Source organism: Heptranchias perlo, chromosome 25 (assembly GCF_035084215.1).
Source record: "Heptranchias perlo isolate sHepPer1 chromosome 25, sHepPer1.hap1, whole genome shotgun sequence".
In the NCBI taxonomy this organism is placed as follows: Eukaryota; Metazoa; Chordata; class Chondrichthyes; order Hexanchiformes; family Hexanchidae; genus Heptranchias; species Heptranchias perlo.
This window is the reverse complement of record NC_090349.1, coordinates 47,889,660-47,912,632: the sequence shown is the minus strand read 5'-3', so window position 1 is coordinate 47,912,632 and position 22,973 is coordinate 47,889,660. Positions and strand designations below refer to the sequence as shown.

Below are 22,973 nucleotides of genomic sequence, written 5' to 3'. Positions count from 1 at the left end.
GTGCAAGCAGGACTCTTGTTAATTTAAGTGATGGTTGTCCTGTATTATGATAAACCAATAGTCGCACAGCTCAAATCATAACCAGCAGAACTGTGGTTATATTTCAGTTGCACCTGTCTGAAAATCGCACCCGAGGGGTCAGAGCAAAACTTTGTCTTCGTAGAATTTTACAGGACAGGTTCGGCCCATCGCCCCTGTGCCCTCTCCCTGAAAAGGCTCTCCCCTCAATCCTAGTCCTCTGCCCTTTCCCCTATCCTTTTATCATATCAAAGTATCATAGTAGGTACAGCACAGAAGGAGGCCATTTGGCCCATCATGCCTGTGCTGGCTCTTTCCCCATAGCCCTGTAAATGTTTTTCCTTCAAGTATTTATCCAATTCCCTTTTGAAAATTATTATTGAATCTGCTTCCCACCGCCCTTTCAGGCAGCGCATTCCAGATCAGAACAACTCACTGCATAAAAAAATGTTTCCCCATGTCGCCTCTGGCTCTTTTGCGAATTACCTTAAATCTGTGTCCTCTGGTTACCGACCGTTCTGCCACTGGAAACAGTTTCTCCTTATTTACTCTATCAAAACTGTTCATGATTTTGAACACCTCTATCAAATCTATTCTTAACCTTCTCTGTTCTAAGGAGAACAATCCCAGCTTCTCCAGTCTCTCTACATCACTGAAGTCCCTCATCCCTGGTACCATTCTAGTAACTCTGTTCTGCACCCTCTCCTTCCTAAAATGCAGTGCCCAGAACTGGACACAATACTCCAGCTGTGGCCTAACCAGTGTTTTATAAAAGTTTAGTATAACTTCCTTGCTTTTGTACTCTATAACTCTATTAATGAAGTGTACTTAAACACCCAGGTCCCTCTGTTCCTACACCCTCTTTAAAATTGTACCATTTAGTTTATATCATCTCTCCTCGTTCTTCCTACCAAAATGTACCACTTCACACTACTGTGCGTTAAATTCCATTTGCCATGTATCTGCCCGTTTCACCAGTCTGTCTCTGTCCTCTTGAAGTCTGTTACTATCCTCCACATTGTTTACTACATTTCCAAGTTTCATATCATCTGGAAACCTAAAAATTATACCCTCTATACCCAAGTCCAGGTCATTAATATAGATCAAAAAGAGCAACCCCATCAATTTCTCATGTTTAGATATTTACCCACTTCCCTTTTGAACCTGGAATGGATTCTGATTTCCCCACTGTGTCTGATGGGGCTCAGCATGTCTTAACCCTCAGTGTAAAAAAAGATTCTTCGAACCCATCCCTTGTACTCTAAACCCCTATTTATTAAACCTAGGATTCCAGATACTTTTTTAAGCAGCTTTATCAATTTGTTCTCCCACTTTTAACTGTTTGTGTGCCTGAACCCCTAAGTCTGTCTGTGTTTTCCTGCATATTGTCCTGATTCTTCCCGCCTCATAGTCACAAAATTATCTCAAAACATAGAAAAGTACAAAATAAAATAAACTGCCAATCATAAAGAACTGGTGCTCATCCTCTGTACCCCGTTCCCCGGAGCCTATGCCCTGTTCCCCGGAGCCTATGCCCCGTTCCCCAGAGCCTGTACCCCACTCCCCACAGCCTACACCCAACTCCCCGGAGGTGTACCCCACTCCCTGCATTCTGCACCCCACTCCCCGCAGTCTGCGCCTCACTCCCCGCAACCTGTAATTCCCTCTCCCAGTTTGTGCAGTCATTATTTCACTTGAAATCGAGCTCAGGATTATTTTTTTCTATTCCACTTAACACGACCAATTTTTCTGGCCCCCTTCTGCTCCAGTGCCAGACAGGAGCAGCACACCCAGTGTGGTCTGTGTGGGTCCAGGCCGAGCTCCAGCCTGAGAGAATAGAGGTGAGAGGCTTGGACCTCCCTCTCCATGTTACTGATGGACCTGGACCTGGGCCTGGGCCTAATCCATCCACAGGCCCATTTGTGCAGCCCCCCCAGGGTAGCCCTAAAAATCCAGGGGCAACATAAAGGGCTGGAAACGTGGGACAAAGATCAGGAATAGAGGAGGCCATTTGGCCCATTGTGCCAGTATAACGGCCGCTGCTAGCTCTCCAACTGGAACTGTCTATTCGAATCCCATTTCCCTGCCCTTTCATATTCTTCCTTATCCAATTCCCATTTACATGATGTTGTGATCTCTGTCTCAGTAGCCCCTTGTGGTAAAGGATTACACTGAAATAATTAAACCATGGACATGTAAGTGACTGGAGGATGTAGAATAAAATCTACAACACTTGGCAAATTTTACACCGAGTGACTGTTCCCACAAAATAAGAAGCTTGGTTTAAAAACAGAAAAATATTTTGGGTTGTGAATTAAATTTTCTCTTCTGGTTGTATTTTTGTTTGGTTTTATTCTAGAACAAGGAATTGAGGACTGATTAAAGTCAGAGGTGATGTGACCTCAATCAGCTGACCCTCTGCTAGATCTGTTCTCCAATGTGGAAAACTCTGAGTGCACTGACAGACTGACACATATTACTGTGGATAAAGTCAGACTGTACAGAAGGTTAATTCTTGTCTGATGACGAATCGATCACTTTCATTGTTGACGATGCGTTACCTCATCTTGAAAATATTTAGCCACAGACTCTGAAACCAAAGTCAGAGTAAAATTGGCAAATTTCCCAGGACAGGTGATCAGATTGTGAAATATTTACACAATTCATCATGCAGCATAATAATCTTGCACCTTTCCTTGCTTAGAATCACTGGGAAGATGCAAACACTGCTGTATCCTTTAATTTGGTTTGATGAGGTGAGTCAGTACGAGGGAAACTCTCCTAAAACCCATCAAGGTAAAATTTCCCCTCCATGTCGAATGAAACATGGATGAATAAACTGGTGAGCAAGATTGCTGCTAAAGTTTATATTATACGCGGAGTGTGGTTCAGACTGATACAGGTTAATGAACGTTAACTCACACGAAACAAGTTGCTTGTTATGTTTTTGTTAAAGGAAATCGAGAGAGATCCATTCAAGGGGATAAATAGAGAGACGGAGTTAATTACACGGCCACACCTGAGAGCTTGATTTATGAAGGACGTCACAGTTTAAACTGACAGACGCAGTGACAGACTCATCCCTTTTATTAACTCAGCCTCACCTGGCTCCTGATGGGAGGCCCAGCCTCACCTGACTCCTGCTGGGAGGCCCAGCCTCACCTGGCTCTTGCTGGGAGGCCCAGCCTCACCTGGCTCCTGCTGGGAGGCCCAGCCTCACCTGACTCCTGCTGGGAGGCCCAGCCTCACCTGGCTCCTGCTGGGAGGCCCAGCCTCACCTGGCTCCTGCTGGGAGGCCCAGCCTCACCTGACTCCTGCTGGGAGGCCCAGCCTCACCTGACTCCTGCTGGGAGGCCCAGCCTCACCTGACTCCTGCTGGGAGGCCCAGCCTCACCTGACTCCTGCTGGGAGGCCCAGCCTCACCTGGCTCCTGCTGGGAGGCCCAGCCTCACCTGACTCCTGCTGGGAGACCCAGCCTCTACTGACTCCTGCTGGGAGGTCCAGCCTCACCTGGCTCCTGCTGAGATTCAGGTGATTTATAATGTAAGTGAAATGAATAATAAATGGCTGTGAAGCAGTTAAACAACAGGAAATATACTTATTAAAATAGAGGAGGACAGGAAACGAGCACTAGATCCGATATTGCTCATCCCAAATCAGCACAACTGTTACGTATTCTTACTTTTTGGATCCATTTAATTTCTAAAAGGATCATAAAAATTATAACGGCCCATCGCTCCTGTGGTGGTGCAAACTCTTCAACTGGATTTCTCCCCACTAACCACTTCCTGGCCCCAATTCTAGCTGACGTTGTAAATGGTTCCTGCTCCTCAGGTACTGTCCCCTTCCTTTCAAAACAGCCATCATCACCCCCTTCCTGAAAAAGCCCACCCTTCACCCCTCTGTCCTTGCAAACTACCACCCCACCTCCAACCTCCCTTTCCTCTCCAAAGTTCCTGAATGTGTTGTTGCCTCCCAAATCCGTGCCCATCTTTCCCACAACTCCATGTTTGAATCCCTCCAGTCTGGTTTCCACCGCTGCCTCAGCACTGAAACGGCCCTTATCAAAGTCACAAATTATATCTCTGTGACTGTGACTATGGTTCATTTTCACTCCTCTGCAGCCTTTAACATGGTTGACCACACCATCCTCCTCCAATGCCTCCTTCGTTGTCCAGCTGGGTGGGACTGATATCATTGGGTTTTACTCATGCCCATCTGATTGTAACCAGAGGGTCTCTACTGTTGGTGCAGGGGCAGGAAGAGAAACCAACACCTTGAGAGTTCCCCAAGGATCTACCCCGACGGTCACCTCTTTCTCATCTACATGCAACCCCTTGGCGACATCATCCGCAGACATAGGATCAGATTTCACCTGTACACTATTGACACCCAGCACTCCCTGTTCACCACCTCCCTCCACTCTCTCTATATGTTGTCAGGCTGTTTTTGTCCAGCATTCAGTCTCGGATGAGTCGCAATTTCCTCCAGCTAAACATTGGGAAAATCTACAAACTCCATACCCTCAGCACCAATTCCATCCCAACTCCCTGCCATTGTCTCAGATTGAACCAGACTGTTTGCAACTTTGGTGTCCTATTTGACCTCAAGCTGAACTTCTGGCCCCACATCCTCTCCATCACAAAAACTACCTAGCTCCACCTCTGTACCATTGCCTGTCTCCATTCATACATCAGCCCATCAACCTTTCTTATCTCTAGACTCGACTGTTCCAATGCTCTCCCGACCAGAATCCCATCCCCCACCCTCTGTAAACTTCAGCTCATCTATAAATCTGCTGCCCATATCCTATCTGCTCGCCCATTGCCCTGTCCTCACTGACCTACATTGGCTCCCAGACCTGCAAATTTAAAATTCTCATCCTTGTGTTTAAATCCCTCCACGGCCTTTCCCATCCCTTCTCCAACCCCCTCCAAACTCCATTCCTCAGATTCCAGACCCTTGTGCACCACCCCCACTCCCCCCCCCCCCAGTCTTTGTTCCACCATTGATGGGCGTGCCTACAACCTCCAAGGCCACACACTCAGGAATTCCCTCCCTACCCCCTCCGCCTCACCACCTCCCTCTCTTCCTTTAAACCCACATCTTTGTGAAAGCTTTTAATCACCCCTCATAATATTCCTTTCTTTGTCTCGATATCCATTTATTTGCCTTATACCTTTGTGAAGCATCTTGGGATGTTTATCTCCATTAAAGCTGCTCTACAAATGCAAGTTGTTTTTGTAAGTTCAATTCCTGCTTTTTCTCCTTTTTTGTATTTTTCCTTTGCAAACATTTATCCAGTTCCCTTTTCACTGATGTCCCAATCTCTCTCTCAGTAGCCCCTTGTGATAAATCATTCCCTATTCTAATGACCCTCTGTGGTAAAAGATCCCTTCCAACTTCTCCCTTTGTTCTTCTGTTGATTATTTTGACTTTATGCCAACTTGTTACCAATTCGCCAACCAATGGAAATAACTTTCACTGTTTACCCTCTCAGTGCACAGGAAGAGGCCCCACTCAGGGTCTGAAACCTTTAAACGTACCTGGGGTCATTTTAACTCTTGGCGACAGTGTAAAACTAGGGATATTGATTGGCTGCACATTAAACACCTCAATGGAAAGGTAAATCGGGCGAAATGTGAAATGTGTGGCCGATCCAATATTGCCTGTTTTATGTTAATGGCAAAAGTTAAAATGAACCCCATCCCATACGGGTGTGTGTGAGGCCATTGCTCACCAGGAAGCCCAGCGTGGTATCAGGGCTTACTTTAAAAGCAGTGGCCATTATAGAAAGGAAGAGATAAAAACTGCTGCAAAATTTTTAAAAACACTATCAATACATATTGAAAAATTCACAAATTGTTATAATAATTATTAATAAAAAGCAGAATCTGAGTGTCCTTTGTCTACTTTTAACAAATTTACTGCATTTCCTTCAGAGTGGGAACATTGACGGCCCAATCCTAGATACGTTCTACACTTTCATGGTGGTAATACCAAGGGTTGTGCAATGTGTCCAGTACATTCTCTTGGTGCTTGGCTCCCTATTGGTGGTTATTGCTGGAATTCTTGGAATTATTCTTCTGCAGCAGGTAAGAAACATTAATAGTTCAGAGAACACAAGAAGGTAATGAATTAAAAGAAAAATTATGTTTATCTAAAATAGAAGCTAAATACTGAAAAAAAATACAATTCTCAAAGCTACAAGCATAACAATTATAGGGCCTTAGTCAAAATCAAATACCAAAATAACAGTGTGTGAAATTTTTAAATGTTTATCTAAGAACCAATAAATTGATACTTGGAAACTGTGCAAACTTATTATGAAAGGGAATGTGTCCAATATAGTCCATATTGTGAAAGGACATTTTTTATTACTATTCATTCTTGGGATGTGGGTGTCGCTGGCAAGGCCGTCGTTTATTGCCCATCCCTAGTTGCCCTTGAGAAGGTGGTGGTGAGCCGCCTTCTTGAACCGCTGCAGTCCGTGTGGTGAAGGTTCTCCCACAGTGCTGTTAGGAAGGGAGTTCCAGGATTTTGACCCAGTGACGATGAAGGAACGGCGATATATTTCCAAGTCAGGATGGTGTGTGACTTGGAGGGGAACGTGCAGGTGGTGTTGTTCCCATGCACCTACTGCCCTTGTCCTTCTAGGTGGTAGAGGTCGCAGGTTTGGGAGGTGCTGTCAAAGAAGCCTTGGCGAGTTGCTGCAGTGCATCCTGTGGATGGTACACACTGCAGCCACAGTGCGCCGGTGGTGAAGGGAGTGAATGTTTAGGGTGGTAGATGGGGTGCCAATCAAGCGGGCTGCTTTGTCCTGGATGGTGTCGAGCTTCTTGAGTGTTGTTGGAGCTGCACTCATCCAGGCAAGTGGTGAGTATTCCATCACACTCCTGACTTGTGCCTTGTTGAACAGACTAATATCAGATCTACTGTTTGATTTACCTTCAGCAGCTTCATTAATGACCTTCCCTCCATTATAAGGTCAGAAGTGGGGATATTCGCTGATGATTGCAGTGTTCAGTTCCATTCACAACCCCTCAGATAGTGAAGCAGTCCGTGCCCGCATGCAGTAAGACCTGGACACCTTCCAGGCTTGGGCTGATGGTGGAAAGGCTTTGGGGAGTCAGGAGGTGAGTCACTCGCCGCTGAATACCCAGCCTCTGACCTGCTCTTGTAGCCACAGTATTTATATGGCTGGTCCAGTTAAGTTTCTGGTCAATGGTGACCCCCAGGATGTTGAGGCCATTGACTATCAAGGGGAGGTGGTTAGACTCTCTCTTGTTGGTGATGGTCATTGCCTGGTACTTATGTGGTACAAATGATATTTTCCACTTATCAGCCCAAGCCTGGAAGGTGTCCAGGTCTTACTGCATGCGGGCACGGACTGCTTCACTATCTGAGGGGTTGTGAATGGAACTGAACACTGCAATCATCAGCGAATATCCCCACTTCTGACCTTATAATGGAGGGAAGGTCATTAATGAAGCTGCTGAAGATAAAACAAACAGTAGATCTGATATTAGTCTGTTCAACAAAACCTGACTTTAGATAATGCTCACTTCAAGAACAACAACAACTTGCATTTATATAGCGCCGTTTATGTGGAAAAACATCCCAAGGCGTTTCATAGAGGTGTAATCAACAAAAATGGTCCCCAAGTTAGAGAAGGAGTTAATAAGAGGGGAAACCAAAAGTGGAAGAGTTAGGAGGGAATTCCAGAGTGTGAGGCCCAGATGGCTGAAAGCACAGCTGCCAATGGTAGGACGAAGGCTCTGGAATTCTCTCCCAAAACTCCTTCACCCCTCCACTTCCCTCTCATCCTTTAAGACTCTTAAACCAATCTCTGTCCAAGCTTTTATTACTCCCTTGCTTTGGCTCAGTCTCAGTGAAGCACCTTGGGGAACTTTTTCTGCTAAAGATATTATATAAATGCAAGTTATTATTTTTGTTCTTGTCCTATAGCCCTGGCCAGAAAATCCTCTCTCTCTGGTCTCCTGTTTTCTCTCCTCTGCTTTACTTTAGGGTCAGTTTTTTGTCAAACTGCCGACTTCCTACCCAAGGTCAGAATCCACCAGTCTAACTTGATAATGAGCCCTCATGAGTTCAATGAATAGAGTTGTCACCAGAATGTTAAGCTATCTTTCATTGTCTACAGCATGCTGGTTCAGACAGCCTGTCTGAAGCTAATCTATGCCTCCATCCCATTTGTCCTGAGTAACCTTTCGAGAGCTAAGTTTAGCTCAATAGTAAAATGTTTAACATGTGTTACAGCAAAGGTCCCCCCACCCCTGGGGCAGTATAGAATGTGACAGAACATATTACAAACTGCTGTCACTTATAGATTACATATAGTGCTTGTGATCCTAATTATGATTGGTTGAAAATGAATCCAGCATCCCACAAATGCTAAACCAATTGACACTGATCTTAGTAACAAAATTATTGGAGCTGATGGATCTTAACAGAACCGTCCTGGCCCTGAGAATCCGCAGCCTACAGGGCACTTCTGTAATTTCAGTGAGAATCCAACGAAACAGCTGCAAACTAGGCTCAGACTCTGGAATGTCTGATCCCAACTCTACATCAGGGTTTCTGGAGAGTGGCTCCTGGCCCCAAACATGGCCATAAGTGTAGGAAGAGATCTGGACTCCCTGGGCTTATAGTTGTTGAGCCCATCTGGAGGTTCAGGGCAGATCCCCTTCCCCTGCAGATGGACTTCCCAGTAGTGCAGTCTGCCTGACCATGAAATGGCTGCTGGTGTCAGCGGTGCATGTTCCCAGCAGGCACCTCTCAGCAGCTGCACCAGGAACAGGTCTCACTCTGGGTTTTGGGGCTCCGTGTAAACCAAGAAATGAGGAGCAAGGACAGCTTGTACCAGATGTTGCTTTTTCAGGATGTTGATTATTGCTTCTTTTGTAGGATAGAAACAGAAAATTGTGCACTGAAAATACTGGAGACAAATCAGTTTATTCAGAAAAAACAAAAATGGTGGAAGTTGCTAATGGGACGGTGGTAACTGAATCCTATTTATAGGTGGGTTACAGATTTTATCACTGGTCATACGGACGCTTTTTATATCACTGAATCAGAACTCATGAAAACATGTTAGTTTAACAATTAGCAATTGAAGGATTCATTCACAGACTGAAGCTCCACGAGAAAACCAGGGTTCCTGAGGAACAGAACCAGATGGTGCCACTCGATAAGGTCCCTCTAACCTGTCTGCTATTAACATGGAAAAGGCTGTAGGTTTAATAATATCAATAGATTTAAAATAATCCTGTGAAACAGATCAAATAGTAAAATAAAAAGTTAGGAAAAGGTATTTAAAGATCTTATTAAATTATTGGTATATGCGATGTCACAAGTGATTCCTGGGATATATAGCCTGGATTTTCTGCTAGAAACACTGATCACAACCAATTCAAATCAATGTGTTACCACTGATGTTGCGATAGGAAGATCAAAGGCATTCTATCCCATCGTCAGTCCCTTGATCTGTACAAAGCAGGTTTCAGCATTTTAGAAAAGGGGCTTTCTCCATCGTCTGGTGCACAGTGGGTAACAATGATCTTGGAGTTTTGGGGACTGCCCTGAGGAGCAAGGAGGAATTTCTAGTCACCTACCCACCAAATTCTACTGAATAATTTATTAATATAAATAACAAATCTAAATTAATAAATAGATCATTTACTGATATAACCCGGACTTCATGCTGGTGCCCACACTGAAACTTCGGACCCACAGGTCATAGAACATAAGAACATAAGGAATAGGAGCAGGAGTAGGTCACACGGCCCCTCGGGCATGCTCCGTCATTCAATCAGATCATGGCTGATCTTCAACCTCAACTCCACTTTCCTGCCCGATCCCCATTTCCCTTGATTCCTCTAGAGTCCAGAAATCTATCGATCTCAGCCTTGAATATATTCAACGACTCAGCATCCACAGCCCTCTGGGGTAGAGAATTCCAAAGATTCACAACCCTGTGAGTGAAGAAATTCCTCCTCATCTCAGTCTTAAATGGCTGCCCCCTAGTTCTAGACTCTCCAGCCATGCGAAAAAACCTATCAGCATCTACCCTGTCAAGCCCCCTCATAATCTTATATGTTTCAATGAGACCACCTCTCATTGTTCTAAACTCCAGAGAGTATAGGCCCATTCTACTCAACCTCGCCTCATAGGACAACCCTCTCATCTCAGGAATTAATCGAGTGAACCTTCGTTGTACTGCCTCTAAGGCAAGTATATCCTTCCTTAGATAAGGAGACCAAAACTGTACACAGTACTCCAGGTGAGGCCTCACCAAAACCTTGTACAATCGTAGTAAGACTTCCTTACCCTTGTACTCCAGCCCCTTGCAATAAAGGTCAACATTCCATTTGCCTTCCTAATTGCTTGCTGTACCAGCATGCTAGCTTTTTGTGTTTCTTGTACGAGGACACCCAAGCCTCTCTGAACACCAACATTTAATAGTTTCTCACCATTTAAAAAATATTCTGTTTTTCTATTCTTCCTACCAAAGTGAATAACCTCACATTTCCCCACATTATACTCCATCGGACACTTCTTGCCCACTCACTTAACCTGTCTATATCCCTTTGCAGTCCCTTTGTGTCCTCCTCATAGCTTACTTTCCCACCTAGCTTTGTATCGTCAGCAAACTTGGATACATTACACTCGGTCCCTTCATCCAAGTCATTAATATAGATTGTAAATAGCTGAGGCCCAAGCACTGATCCTTGCGGCATCCCACTAGTTACAGCCTGCCAACCTGAGAATGACCCGTTTATCCCTACTCTCTGTTTTCTGTCCGTTAACCAATCCTCTATCCATTCTAATATATTACCCCCAACCCCATGAGCCCTTATCTTGTGTAACAGCCTTTCATGTGGCACCTTATCGAATGCCTTTTGAAAATCCAAATATACAACATCCACTGGTTCCCCTTTATCTACCCTGCTAGTTACATCCTCAAAAAACTCTAATAAATTTGTCAAACACGATTTCCCTTTCATAAAACCATGTTGACTCTGCCTAATCATATTATGATTTTCTAAGTGCCCTGTTACCACTTCTTTAATAATGGATTCCAGCATTTTCTTGACGACTAATGTCAGGCTAACTGGCCTGTCGTTCCTTGTTTTCTCTTTCCCGCCTTTCTTGAATAGCGGGGTCACATTTCCTACCTTCCAATCCGCTGGGCCCGTTCTAGAATCTAGGGAACTTTGGACGATAATAACCAATGCATCCACTATCTCTGCAGCCACCTCTTTTAGAACCCTCAGATGTAGGCCATCAGGTCCAGGGGATTTATCAGCTTTTAGTCCCATTAGTTTCTCCAGTACTTTTTCTCTACTGATATTAATTACTTTAAGTTCCTCTCTCTCATTAGCCCCTTGGTTCCCCACTATTTCTGGTATGTTTTTTGTGTCTTCTACTGTGAAGACAGATACAAAATATTTGTTTAACGCATCTGCCATTTCCTGATTCCCCATTATAATTTCTCCTGTCACAGCCTCTAAGGGACCAACGTTTACTTTCTCTACTCTCTTCCTTTTTATATACTTGTAGAAGCTCTTACAATCCATTTTTATATTTCTTGCTAGTTTGCTTTCATATCCTATTTTCTCTTTATCAATTTTTTGGTTGTCCTGTGCTGGATTCTAAAACTCTCCCAATCCTCAGGCTTACTACTCTTCTTGGCAACATTAAAGGCCTCTTCTTTTAATCTAATACTCTCCTTAACTTCTTTAGTTAGCCACGGGTGGATCACTTTTCCCGTGGAGTTTTTATTTCTCAATGGAATGTATATTTGTTGAGAATATTGAAATATTTCTTTAAATGTTTGCCGTTGCTTTTCAACCGTCATATCCTTTAATTTAATTTCCCAATCGACCTGAGCCAACTCACCCCTCATACCTATGTAATTGGCTTTATTTAAGTTTAAGACTCTAGTTTCTGACTTAAGTACGTCATTCTCAAACTCAATGTGAAATTCTATCATATTATGATCACTCTTCCCAGAGGATCCTTTACTGTGAGATTACTAATTAACCCTGTCTCATTACATAATACAAAATCTAAAATAGCCTGTTCCCTGGTTGGTTCCATGATGTATTGCTCTAGGAAACCGTCTCGAATGCATTCCATGAACTCATCCTCTAGACTACCTTTGCCAGTTTGATTTGCCCGGTCTATATGAAGATTAAAGTCCCCCATGATTACTGCATTACCTTTGTTACAAGCTCCTATTATTTCATGATTAATACTCTGTCCAACAGTATTGCTACTATTAGGGGGCCAATTAAATACTCCCACCAGTGTTTTCTGTCCCTTGTTATTTCTTATTTCCGCCCAGACTGATTCTACGTCCTGATCTTCTGAGCCGAGACCCTGTCTCACCACTGTCCTTATCTCATCCTTTATATTCAGGGTTACACCCCCTCCTTTTCCATTCTGCCTTTTCTAAATGTCATGTACCCTGGAATATTTAGTTCCCAACCTTGGTCACTTTGCAACCATGTCTCTTTAATAGCTATTAGATCAAACCCATTTATCTCTACTTGTGCAACAAATTCATCTATCTTGTTATGAATGTTCCGTGTGTTCAGATAAAGAGCCTTTAATTTTGACCTTTTACGATTTTTTCCTGCTTTGACATTATTTGCTGATGCTCTATTATTGGTAAACTCTCTGTCCCTTTCTGCCACACTCTGCTTATCTTTACCCAAATCACTACACTGCTCTGTTGCCTTGACTTTCATGATTAGATTTATAAATTTCCCCTGACCTGACCCCCCCCTCCCCCCACTTTTTAATGTAAAGCCCTATCTACTGTCCTAGTTATTCAATTTGCCAGGATGCTGGTCCCAGCCCGGTTTAAGTGAAGCCCGTCCCAACGGAGCAGCTCCCTCTTTCCCCAGTACTGAATCGAATCTTCTTAATGTAAAACTTGTGCCCTGGATTTTGAAGTCCTTCTGAACTGATACCCAGTGCGGCGTCTCGCCCAGCGCCGCCTCTCGCCCAGCGCCGCGTCTCGCCCAGCGCCGCCTCTCGCCCAGCGCCGCCTCTCGCCCAGCGCCGCGTCTCGCCCAGTCACAAGTCTCGCCCAGCGCCGCCTCTCGCCCAGCGCCGCCTCTCGCCCAGCGCCGCGTCTCGCCCAGCGCCGCGTCTCGCCCAGCGCCGCGTCTCGCCCAGTCACAAGTCTCGCCCAGCGCCGCGTCTCGCCCAGTCACAAGTCTCGCCCAGCGCCGCGTCTCGCCCAGCGCCGCGTCTCGCCCAGTCACAAGTCTCGCCCAGCGCCGTGTCTCGCCCAGCGCCGCGTCTCGCCCAGTCACAAGTCTCGCCCAGCGCCGCGTCTCGCCCAGTCACAACTAACTCTCATCTGTTCCTTTTTTTTAGTACTTTCAAAATGCTTTGACGGAAATGAAGAAGGTTCTAGAAGACTGCGTCTCCTCCATTACTGTTCTTGAATTGCTGACTGAACATTATTAGACTAAGTTTGGAATGTTCACTGTGTACATTAAAGATATAGAAATGTTCAGTTTCTCGTGATTTATCAATCACACCCTTTATATAATATATTCAAAATCTTATGTCTATATACACTTCCTCTCATCTTTTCCCATTATAATTTCCTATGTCAACATTTATAATGAAAACTGTCTAGATAAGCTTGGGATACGAGACAGGTACTAAAGGGATCCAGACACTTTATTACAATCAGTGTATTGTAAATGCAAACAATTGTGAGCATTTCCTTGGCAGGATTATCCTCCTATAAAAAGCAGTCATGGAGTTGGGTGGGAGTTGGATCTTTGTACATTTTTGCCCCCAACATACTTTCTTGTGGAATTGATGAGAGATGATGGAAGCACACGCTGAAATATGGGCGGAGTATGCAAATGAGATGCTAATGACCCAATGATGTATATCATTTTATCTGTCATTATCACCTTGGCAATGCAAAATCAACAACAAGCAACCTCCTAAATGCTAAACAAGCAGCAGAATCTGACAGGCCCCATGAACTGGCAGTCTACATTGGTACAATTTTCCATTCCATCAGAAGCTGCAAATGTTTTCTTGATGCTGCCTGTCCCTTTAAGCTGCCAGAGTCCGTGCCAACCCCATGCCCAGCAACACAGAGCAGCAAAAACATTGCTAGATCTGCCACAGCAAGAGGAGTGAGCAACACGTTCCAAGAGCGCACTGAACTAAACATGTTTGCAACTTAGCCAGCTCCCATCACCCAATTCAAGAGCTCACCTCCACCAAGAGATGGAATGGTGGCAAGTAATCCTTCAATCACATCCTAACACACTTTCACCCAAATGAAAGACTCACATGTATTGTAACTGGTTAGTTCATGCCTGTTATTGTCTGCATACCTATACCTGGGTATGACTGCATCTCATGCCAAGTTACCCCGTAAGACATTGGCGATGGCTGGGGAACCTGATATCCCCCGAACATGCATCTTAACATCCCCCCCCGAACCTGCACCGTAATAACTCCCCCGAACCTGCACCTTAACATCCCCCCGAACCTGCACCTTAACATTCCCCCAAACTGCACCTTAACATCCCCCCGAACCTGCACCTTAACATTCCCCCGAACCAGCACCTTAATAACCCCCCCAAACTGCACCTTAATAACCCCTCGAACCTGCACCTTAATATCCCCCCCCGAACCAGCACCTTAATAACCCCCCCAAACTGCACCTTAATAACCCCTCGAACCTGCACCTTAACATTCCCCCAAACTGCACCTTAACATCCCCCCCAAACTGCACCTTAATAACCCCTCGAACCTGCACCTTAACATTCCCCCAAACTGCACCTTAACATCCCCCCCAAACTGCACCTTAATAACCCCTCGAACCTGCACCTTAACATCCCCCCGAACCTGCACCTTAATAACCCCTCGAACCTGCACCTTAATATCCCCCCCCGAACCAGCACCTTAATAACCCCCCCAAACTGCACCTTAATAACCCCCCGAACCTGCACCTTAACATCCCCCCGAACCTGCACCTTAATAACCCCTCGAACCTGCACCTTAACATCCCCCCCGAACCTGCACCTTAACATCCCCCCCAAACTGCACCTTAACATTCCCCCAAACTGCACCTTAACATCCCCCCGAACCTGCACCTTAACATTCCCCCAAACTGCACCTTAACATCCCCCCGAACCTGCACCTTAACATTCCCCCGAACCTGCACCTTAACATCCCCCCAAACTGCACCTTAATAACCCCCCGAACCTGCACCTTAACATTCCCCCAAACTGCACCTTAACATTCCCCCAAACTGCACCTTAACATCCCCCCAAACTGCACCTTAACATTCCCCCAAACTGCACCTTAACATTCCCCCGAACCTGCACCTTAACATTCCCCCAAACTGCACCTTAACATCCCCCCAAACTGCACCTTAACATTCCCCCAAACTGCACCTTAACATTCCCCCGAACCTGCACCTTAACATTCCCCCAAACTGCACCTTAACATCCCCCCCAAACTGCACCTTAACATTCCCCCAAACTGCACCTTAACATCCCCCCGAACCTGCACCTTAACATTCCCCCAAACTGCACCTTAACATCCCCCCGAACCTGCACCTTAACATTCCCCCAAACTGCACCTTAACATCCCCCCGAACCTGCACCTTAACATCCCCCCGAACCTGCACCTTAACATTCCCCCAAACTGCACCTTAACATCCCCCCGAACCTGCACCTTAACATTCCCCCGAACCTGCACCTTAACATCCCCCCAAACTGCACCTTAATAACCCCCCGAACCTGCACCTTAACATTCCCCCAAACTGCACCTTAACATTCCCCCAAACTGCACCTTAACATCCCCCCAAACTGCACCTTAACATTCCCCCAAACTGCACCTTAACATTCCCCCGAACCTGCACCTTAACATTCCCCCAAACTGCACCTTAACATCCCCCCAAACTGCACCTTAACATTCCCCCAAACTGCACCTTAACATTCCCCCGAACCTGCACCTTAACATTCCCCCAAACTGCACCTTAACATCCCCCCAAACTGCACCTTAACATCCCCCCAAACTGCACCTTAATAACCCCCCGAACCTGCACCTTAACATTCCCCCGAACCTGCACCTTAACATTCCCCCAAACTGCACCTTAACATCCCCCCAAACTGCACCTTAACATCCCCCCAAACTGCACCTTAACATCCCCCCGAACCTGCACCTTAACATTCCCCCAAACTGCACCTTAACATCCCCCCGAACCTGCACCTTAACATTCCCCCAAACTGCACCTTAACATCCCCCCAAACTGCACCTTAACATCCCCCCAAACTGCACCTTAACATCCCCCCGAACCTGCACCTTAACATTCCCCCAAACTGCACCTTAACATCCCCCCGAACCTGCACCTTAACATTCCCCCAAACTGCACCTTAACATTCCCCCAAACTGCACCTTAACATTCCCCCGAACCTGCACCTTAACATCCCCCCAAACTGCACCTTAACATCCCCCCAAACTGCACCTTAACATCCCCCCAAACTGCACCTTAACATCCCCCCAAACTGCACCTTAACATCCCCCCAAACTGCACCTTAACATTCCCCCAAACTGCACCTTAACATTCCCCCAAACTGCACCTTAACATCCCCCCGAACCTGCACCTTAACATTCCCCCAAACTGCACCTTAACATTCCCCCAAACTGCACCTTAACATCCCCCCAAACTGCACCTTAACATTCCCCCAAACTGCACCTTAACATTCCCCCGAACCTGCACCTTAACATCCCCCCAAACTGCACCTTAACATCCCCCCAAACTGCACCTTAATAACCCCCCGAACCTGCACCTTAACATTCCCCCGAACCAGCACCTTAATAACCCCCCCAAACTGCGCCTTAATAACCCCCCGAACCTGCACCTTAATATCTGTATTAAGGTGGAAGATTTGGAGCTCCTGGGGGGCAAAGGCATCAGGAGTCAGGAATGGAGCAGTCAGAATGCAGGAGCCAGCCAGACATTGACTGAATGGAATCCCTTCCTGTTAAGGAATTAAGGTGGTTTGTAGACAGGGTCCATATGGTGATGTGGATCCCAACTGCAGCACTTGTACTTTGCGCATGGAACTGATTCTGTGTGCCCTGCTGTATCCTGGTCTATATTGTACAGGTTCCGTCACTTCCTGTCGGTGCCCACTTAGGAACATAGGAACGGGAGGAGGCCATTCAGCCCCTCGAGCCTGTTCCGCCATTCAGTGGCTGATCTGTGACCTAACTCCATATACCCGCCTTAGCCCCATATCCCTTAATACCTTCGGTTAACAAAAATCTATCAATCTCAGATTTAAAATTAACAATTGAGCTAGCATCAACTGCCGTTTGCGGAAGAGAATTCCAAACTTCTCCCACCCTCTGTGTGTAGAAGTGTTTCCGAACTTCACTCCTGAAAATCCTGGCTCTAATTTTTAGGCTATGTCCCCTAGTCCTAGACGCCCCAACCAGCAGAAATAGTTCCTCTCTATCTACCCCATAAAGAATCTTACAACACCAGGTTATAGTCCAACAATTTTATTTGAAAATCACAAGCTTTCGGAGGCTTTCTCCTTCGTCAGGCTTTCTCCATCTATCTACCCTATCAGTTCCCCTTAATATCTTGAAAACGTCAATCAAATCACCACCTAATCTTCTAAATTCCAATGAATACAACCCTAGTTTGTGTAATCTCTCCTCGTAATTTAACCCTTTGAGTCCAGATATCATTTTAGTAAATCTACACTGCACTCCCTCCAAGGCCAATATATTCTTCCTAAGGTGCGGTGCCCAGAACTGCTCACAGTCTCCAGGTGTGGTCTAACCAGGGTTTTGTATTGCTGCAGCATAACTTCTGCCCCCTTGTATTCTAGTCCTCTAGATATAAAGGCCAGCATTCCATTAGTCTTTTTGATTATTTTCTGTACCTGTCCATGACATTTTAATGATTTATGTACATGGACCCCGAGTCTCTTTGGACATCCACTGTTTCGAGCTTTTCACCATTTAGAAAGTAAAGTGGATGACCTCACACTTGCCTACATTGAAATCCATTTGCCACAGTTTTGCCCATTCACTTAATCTATTAAAGTCTCTCTATAATGTTATGCTTCCATATACACTGCTTACAATGCTGCCTATCTTTGTGTCATCGATAAACTTGGATATGTAGCTCTCTATCCCCTCATCTAAGTCGTTAACAAGTACAGTGAATATTTGAGGCCCCATCACAGATCCCTGTGGGACACCACTAGTCACATCCTGCCAATTTGAGTACCTGCCCATTATCCCTACTCTCTGTCTCCTGCCGCTCAGCCAATTTCCTAAACAGGTCAATAACTTGCCCTCAATCCCATGAGCTTCAACTTTAGCTAACAGTCTCTTATGTGGGACTTTATCAAATACCTTCTGGAAATCCATATAAACAACATCCATTGACATTCCCCTGTCCACTACTTTAGTCACCGCTTCAAAAAATTCAATCAGGTTCGTCAGGCATGACCTACCCTTTACAAATCCATGCTGGCTCTCTCTGATCAGCTGAAAATTTTTGTGGTGTTCAGTCACTCTATCCTTAATTATAGACTCTCGTAAATTCCTGACAACAGATATGAGGCTAACTGGTCTATAATCCCTTGGTTTCCCTCTCTCTTCTTTCTTAAATAGCGGAGTGATATGTGCAATTTTCCAATCTAAAGGAACAGTTCCTGAATCGAGAGAACTTTGGAAGATTATAGTTAGGGCATTTGCAATGTTCTCACCTACTTCCTTTAAAACCCTGGGATGGAAACCATCTGGTCCTGGGGATTTGTCACTCTTTAGTGCCATTATTTTCTTCATTACTGTTAATTTGCTTACGTTAATTATGGTGAGTCCCCGTCCCCGATTCAATATTAGTTTCCTTGGGGTGTCCGGCAAGCTATTCTTTTCCTCTACTGTAAATACTGACGCAAAGTAATTATTTAACATGTCCGCTATTTCCTTATTTTCATTTACAATATCACCATTATCAGTTTTTAAGGGCCCACATTGCTCTTGACCACCCTCTATTTCCTAATATAATTGTAAACATTTTTGAGTTGGTTTTGATTTCCCTTGCAAGTTACTTTTCATACTCCCTTTTTGTAGCTCTTACTATCTGTTTTGTCCCCCTTTGCTGTTCTTTGTATCTCTCCATGTCGCCTGGATCTGTGCTATTTTTTCCATTTTTGTGGGCTTTTCCTTTTAGTTTTATGTTGTCCCTTATCTCCTTTGTCATCTATGGCTGTTTTTTTGGCAAGTAGAGCTCTTGCCCCTTAGGGTATAAACTGGTTCTGCATTACGTTAAATTCTTTTTTGAACACCTCCCACTGATCATCTGTCGTTTTACCCATTAACAGATTGGTCCAGTTTACTGTGGACAGTCTCTGTCCCATCTCGTTGCAGTCGGCCTTAACTAAATATGAAACTTCTCACTATCAAGCTCTCCAGCAAAGATAGTAAACAGGGAGGACATCCCCATCTCCTAGAAAACTGTAACCAGGGGCTCCAAAACTGAGCTGGGAGCACAGGGTTAGAGAGGATCAAATTTCATTGATCACAATATTCCCTCACTTGAAAGTATATAAAGCCTGAGGAGAAATCACAGAATTGGTGTTCGATTTCTATAGGATTGTGTAACATTATCCCCGGAACAGTGTGAATTTTTACATCAACATTCAGGCATTCTGTTCATTTTAAGCACTATTATATTTTACAATTAATAGTTTTTTTAGCTAAAAAAGGAAAACAAAGTTATATTTGGTTTTGATCAGACCAAACGTTACCTCAAGAATCACTTACCTGAACCAAATCCCTGCAACCGTTCAGAGAGACACTGTACCCCATCCAACTCCCCCCCTTTCATAGACACTGTACCCCATCCAACTCCCCCCCTTTCATAGACACTGTACCCCATCCAACTCCCCCCCTTTCACAGACACTGTACCCCATCCAACTCCCCCCCTTTCACAGACAGACACTGTACCCCATCCAACTCCCCCCCTTTCATAGACACTGTACCCCATCCAACTCCCCCCCTTTCACAAACAGACACTGTACCCCATCCAACTCCCCCCCTTTCATAGACACTGTACCCCATCCAACTCCCCCCTTTCACAGACAGTGTACCCCATCCAACTCCCCCCCTTTCACAGACACTGTACCCCATCCAACTCCCCCCCTTTCATAGACACTGTACCCCATCCAACTCCCCCCCTTTCACAAACAGACACTGTACCCCATCCAACTCCCCCCCTTTCATAGACACTGTACCCCATCCAACTCGCCCCTTTCACAGACAGTGTACCCCATCCAACTCCCCCACCTTTCACAGACACTGTACCCCATCCAACTCCCCCCCTTTCATAGACAGTGCACCCCATCCAACTCCCCCCTTTCACAGACACTGTACCCCATCCAACTCCCCCCTTTCATAGACAGTGCACCCCATCCAACTCCCCCCCTTTCACAGACACTGTACCCCATCCAACTCCCCCCCTTTCATAGACACTGTACCCCATCCAACTCCCCCCCTTTCACACACAGACACTGAACCCCTTCCAACTCCCCCCTTTCATAGACACTGTACCCCATCCAACTCCCCCCCTTTCACAGACACTGTACCCCATCCAACTCCCCCCCCTTTCACACAGACACTGTACCCCATCCAACTCCCCCCCTTTCATAGACATTGTACCCCATCCAACTCCCCCCTTTCACAGACACTGTACCCCATCCAACTCCCCCCCTTTCACACAGACACTGTACCCCATCCAACTCCCCCCCTTTCATAGACACTGTACCCCATCCAACTCCCCCCTTTCACAGACAGTGTACCCATCCAACTCCCCACTCTTTCACACACAGACACTGAACCCCTTCCAACTCCCCCTTCCACAAATACTGTACCCCATACAACTCCACCCTTTCATACAGACACTGTACCCCATCCAACACCCCCCCCTTTCACAGAGGCTGGGTATACTGCGGCGAGTGACTCACCTCCTGACTCCCAAAGCCTTTCAACCATCTACAAGGCACAAGTCAGGAGTGTGATGGAATACTCTCCACTTGCCTGGATGAGTGCAGCTCCAACAACACTCAAGAAGCTCGACACCATCCAGGACAAAGCAGCCCACTTGATTGGCACCCCATCCACCACCCTAAACATTCACTCCCTTCACCACCGGCGCACTGTGGCTGCAGTGTGTACCATCCACAGGATGCACTGCAGCAACTCGCCAAGGCTTCTTCGACAGCACCTCCCAAACCCGCGACCTCTACCACCGAGAAGGACAAGGGCAGCAGGCACATGGGAACAACACCACCTGCACGTTCCCCTCCAAGTCACACACCATCCCGACTTGGAAATATATCGCCGTTCCTTCATTGTCGCTGGGTCAAAATCCTGGAACTCCCTTCCTAACAGCACTGTGGGAGAACCTTCACCACACGGACTGCAGCGGTTCAAGAAGGCGGCTCACCACCACCTTCTCAAGGGCAATTAGGGATGGGCAATAAATGCCGGCCTCGCCAGCGACGCCCACATCCCATGAACAAATTTAAAAAAAGACACTGTACCCGGTACAACTCCTCCATTTCATAGACATTGTACCGCATACAACTCCCCCCTTTCACACAGACACTGTACCCCATCCAACTCCCCCCTTTCACAGGCATTGGACCCCATCCAACTCCCCCCCTTTCACAGACAGTGCACCCCATCCAACACCCCCCTTTTATAGACAGTGTATAACCCATCCAACTCCCCACTCTTTCACAGACAGACTGTGTACCCCATCCAACTCCCCCATTTCATAGACACTGTACCCCATCCAACTCCCCCCCTTTCACAGACAGTGCACCCCATCCAACTCCCCCCCCCCTTTCACAGACAGTGCACCCCATCCAACTCCCCCCTTTCACAGGCATTGGACCCCATCCAACTCCCCCCTTTCATAGACACTGTACCCCATCCAACTCCCCCCCTTTCACAGACAGTGCACCCCATCCAACACCCCCCTTTTATAGACAGTGTATAACCCATCCAACTCCCCACTCTTTCACAGACAGACTGTGTACCCCATCCAACTCCCCCATTTCATAGACACTGTACCCCATCCAACTCCCCCCCTTTCACAGACACTGTACCCCATCCAACTCCCCCCCCCCTTTCACAGACACTGTACCCCATCCAACTCCCCCCCTTTCACAGACACTGTACCCCATCCAACTCCCCCCCTTTCACAGACACTGTACCCCATCCAACTCCCCCCCTTTCACAGACAGTGCACCCCATCCAACTCCCCCCCCCCTTTCACAGACACTGTACCCCATCCAACTCCCCCCCTTTCACAGAAACTGTACCCCATCCAACTCCACACCCTTTCACACAGACACTGTACCTGCCTCCCCCTGACCACCAGGGAGGAAGGGGGATTGTTGGGCTGAACACCATTTACCAAAACCTGCCCCAATTCTGATCACATTACACTTTCTGCAGCTTCTTAGCACTGAGTCCATTCTTTTTTCCGACTAATTTGATCGTTTTTGATCCTCATCTACAGTTCCTACAAAGTGCTCCTTGCGTGAGATGAGGCTGAGGGGCGAGAGGCTGTTACCTCAGAGGCCTGAAGTGAATCTCTTGTCGGGGAAGCTGCTGCATTAGAAGGACGTCCTTCTAACAGGGTGCCTGGCCCATGTCTGGAGCTGCCTCTTGTGTAGACGTTGATGGAGACCTTAAAGCAGCAGGTTTAATGCCACTCTGTGGAGAGACAGTGCCATCTGTGCCCAATCCTTGAGGGCCTGTGTAAGTGTGATGTTTAGGCTGACTCTTCAGGCAACTATTGGAACACTGTTAGCTGCCACTTCAGAAGCCAGCAACATCC

General features: G+C 46.2%; 1 protein-coding gene across 1 annotated transcript in view; it reads left to right on the top strand.

The window, feature by feature from the left end:
• The window catches only part of LOC137342332 (scavenger receptor class B member 1-like), an 83,833-nt gene extending 70,283 nt beyond the window's left edge, over positions 1–13,550 (top strand). Inside the window, exons 11-14 of the mRNA XM_068006269.1 lie at positions 2,723–2,774; positions 5,961–6,113; positions 8,944–9,057; positions 13,429–13,550. Coding sequence (XP_067862370.1) covers positions 2,723–2,774; positions 5,961–6,113; positions 8,944–9,057 — 319 coding nt within the window. The 3' untranslated portion in view covers positions 13,429–13,550. The remainder of the gene's footprint in view (positions 1–2,722; positions 2,775–5,960; positions 6,114–8,943; positions 9,058–13,428) is intronic.
• Positions 13,551–22,973: the final 9,423 nt, after the last annotated feature.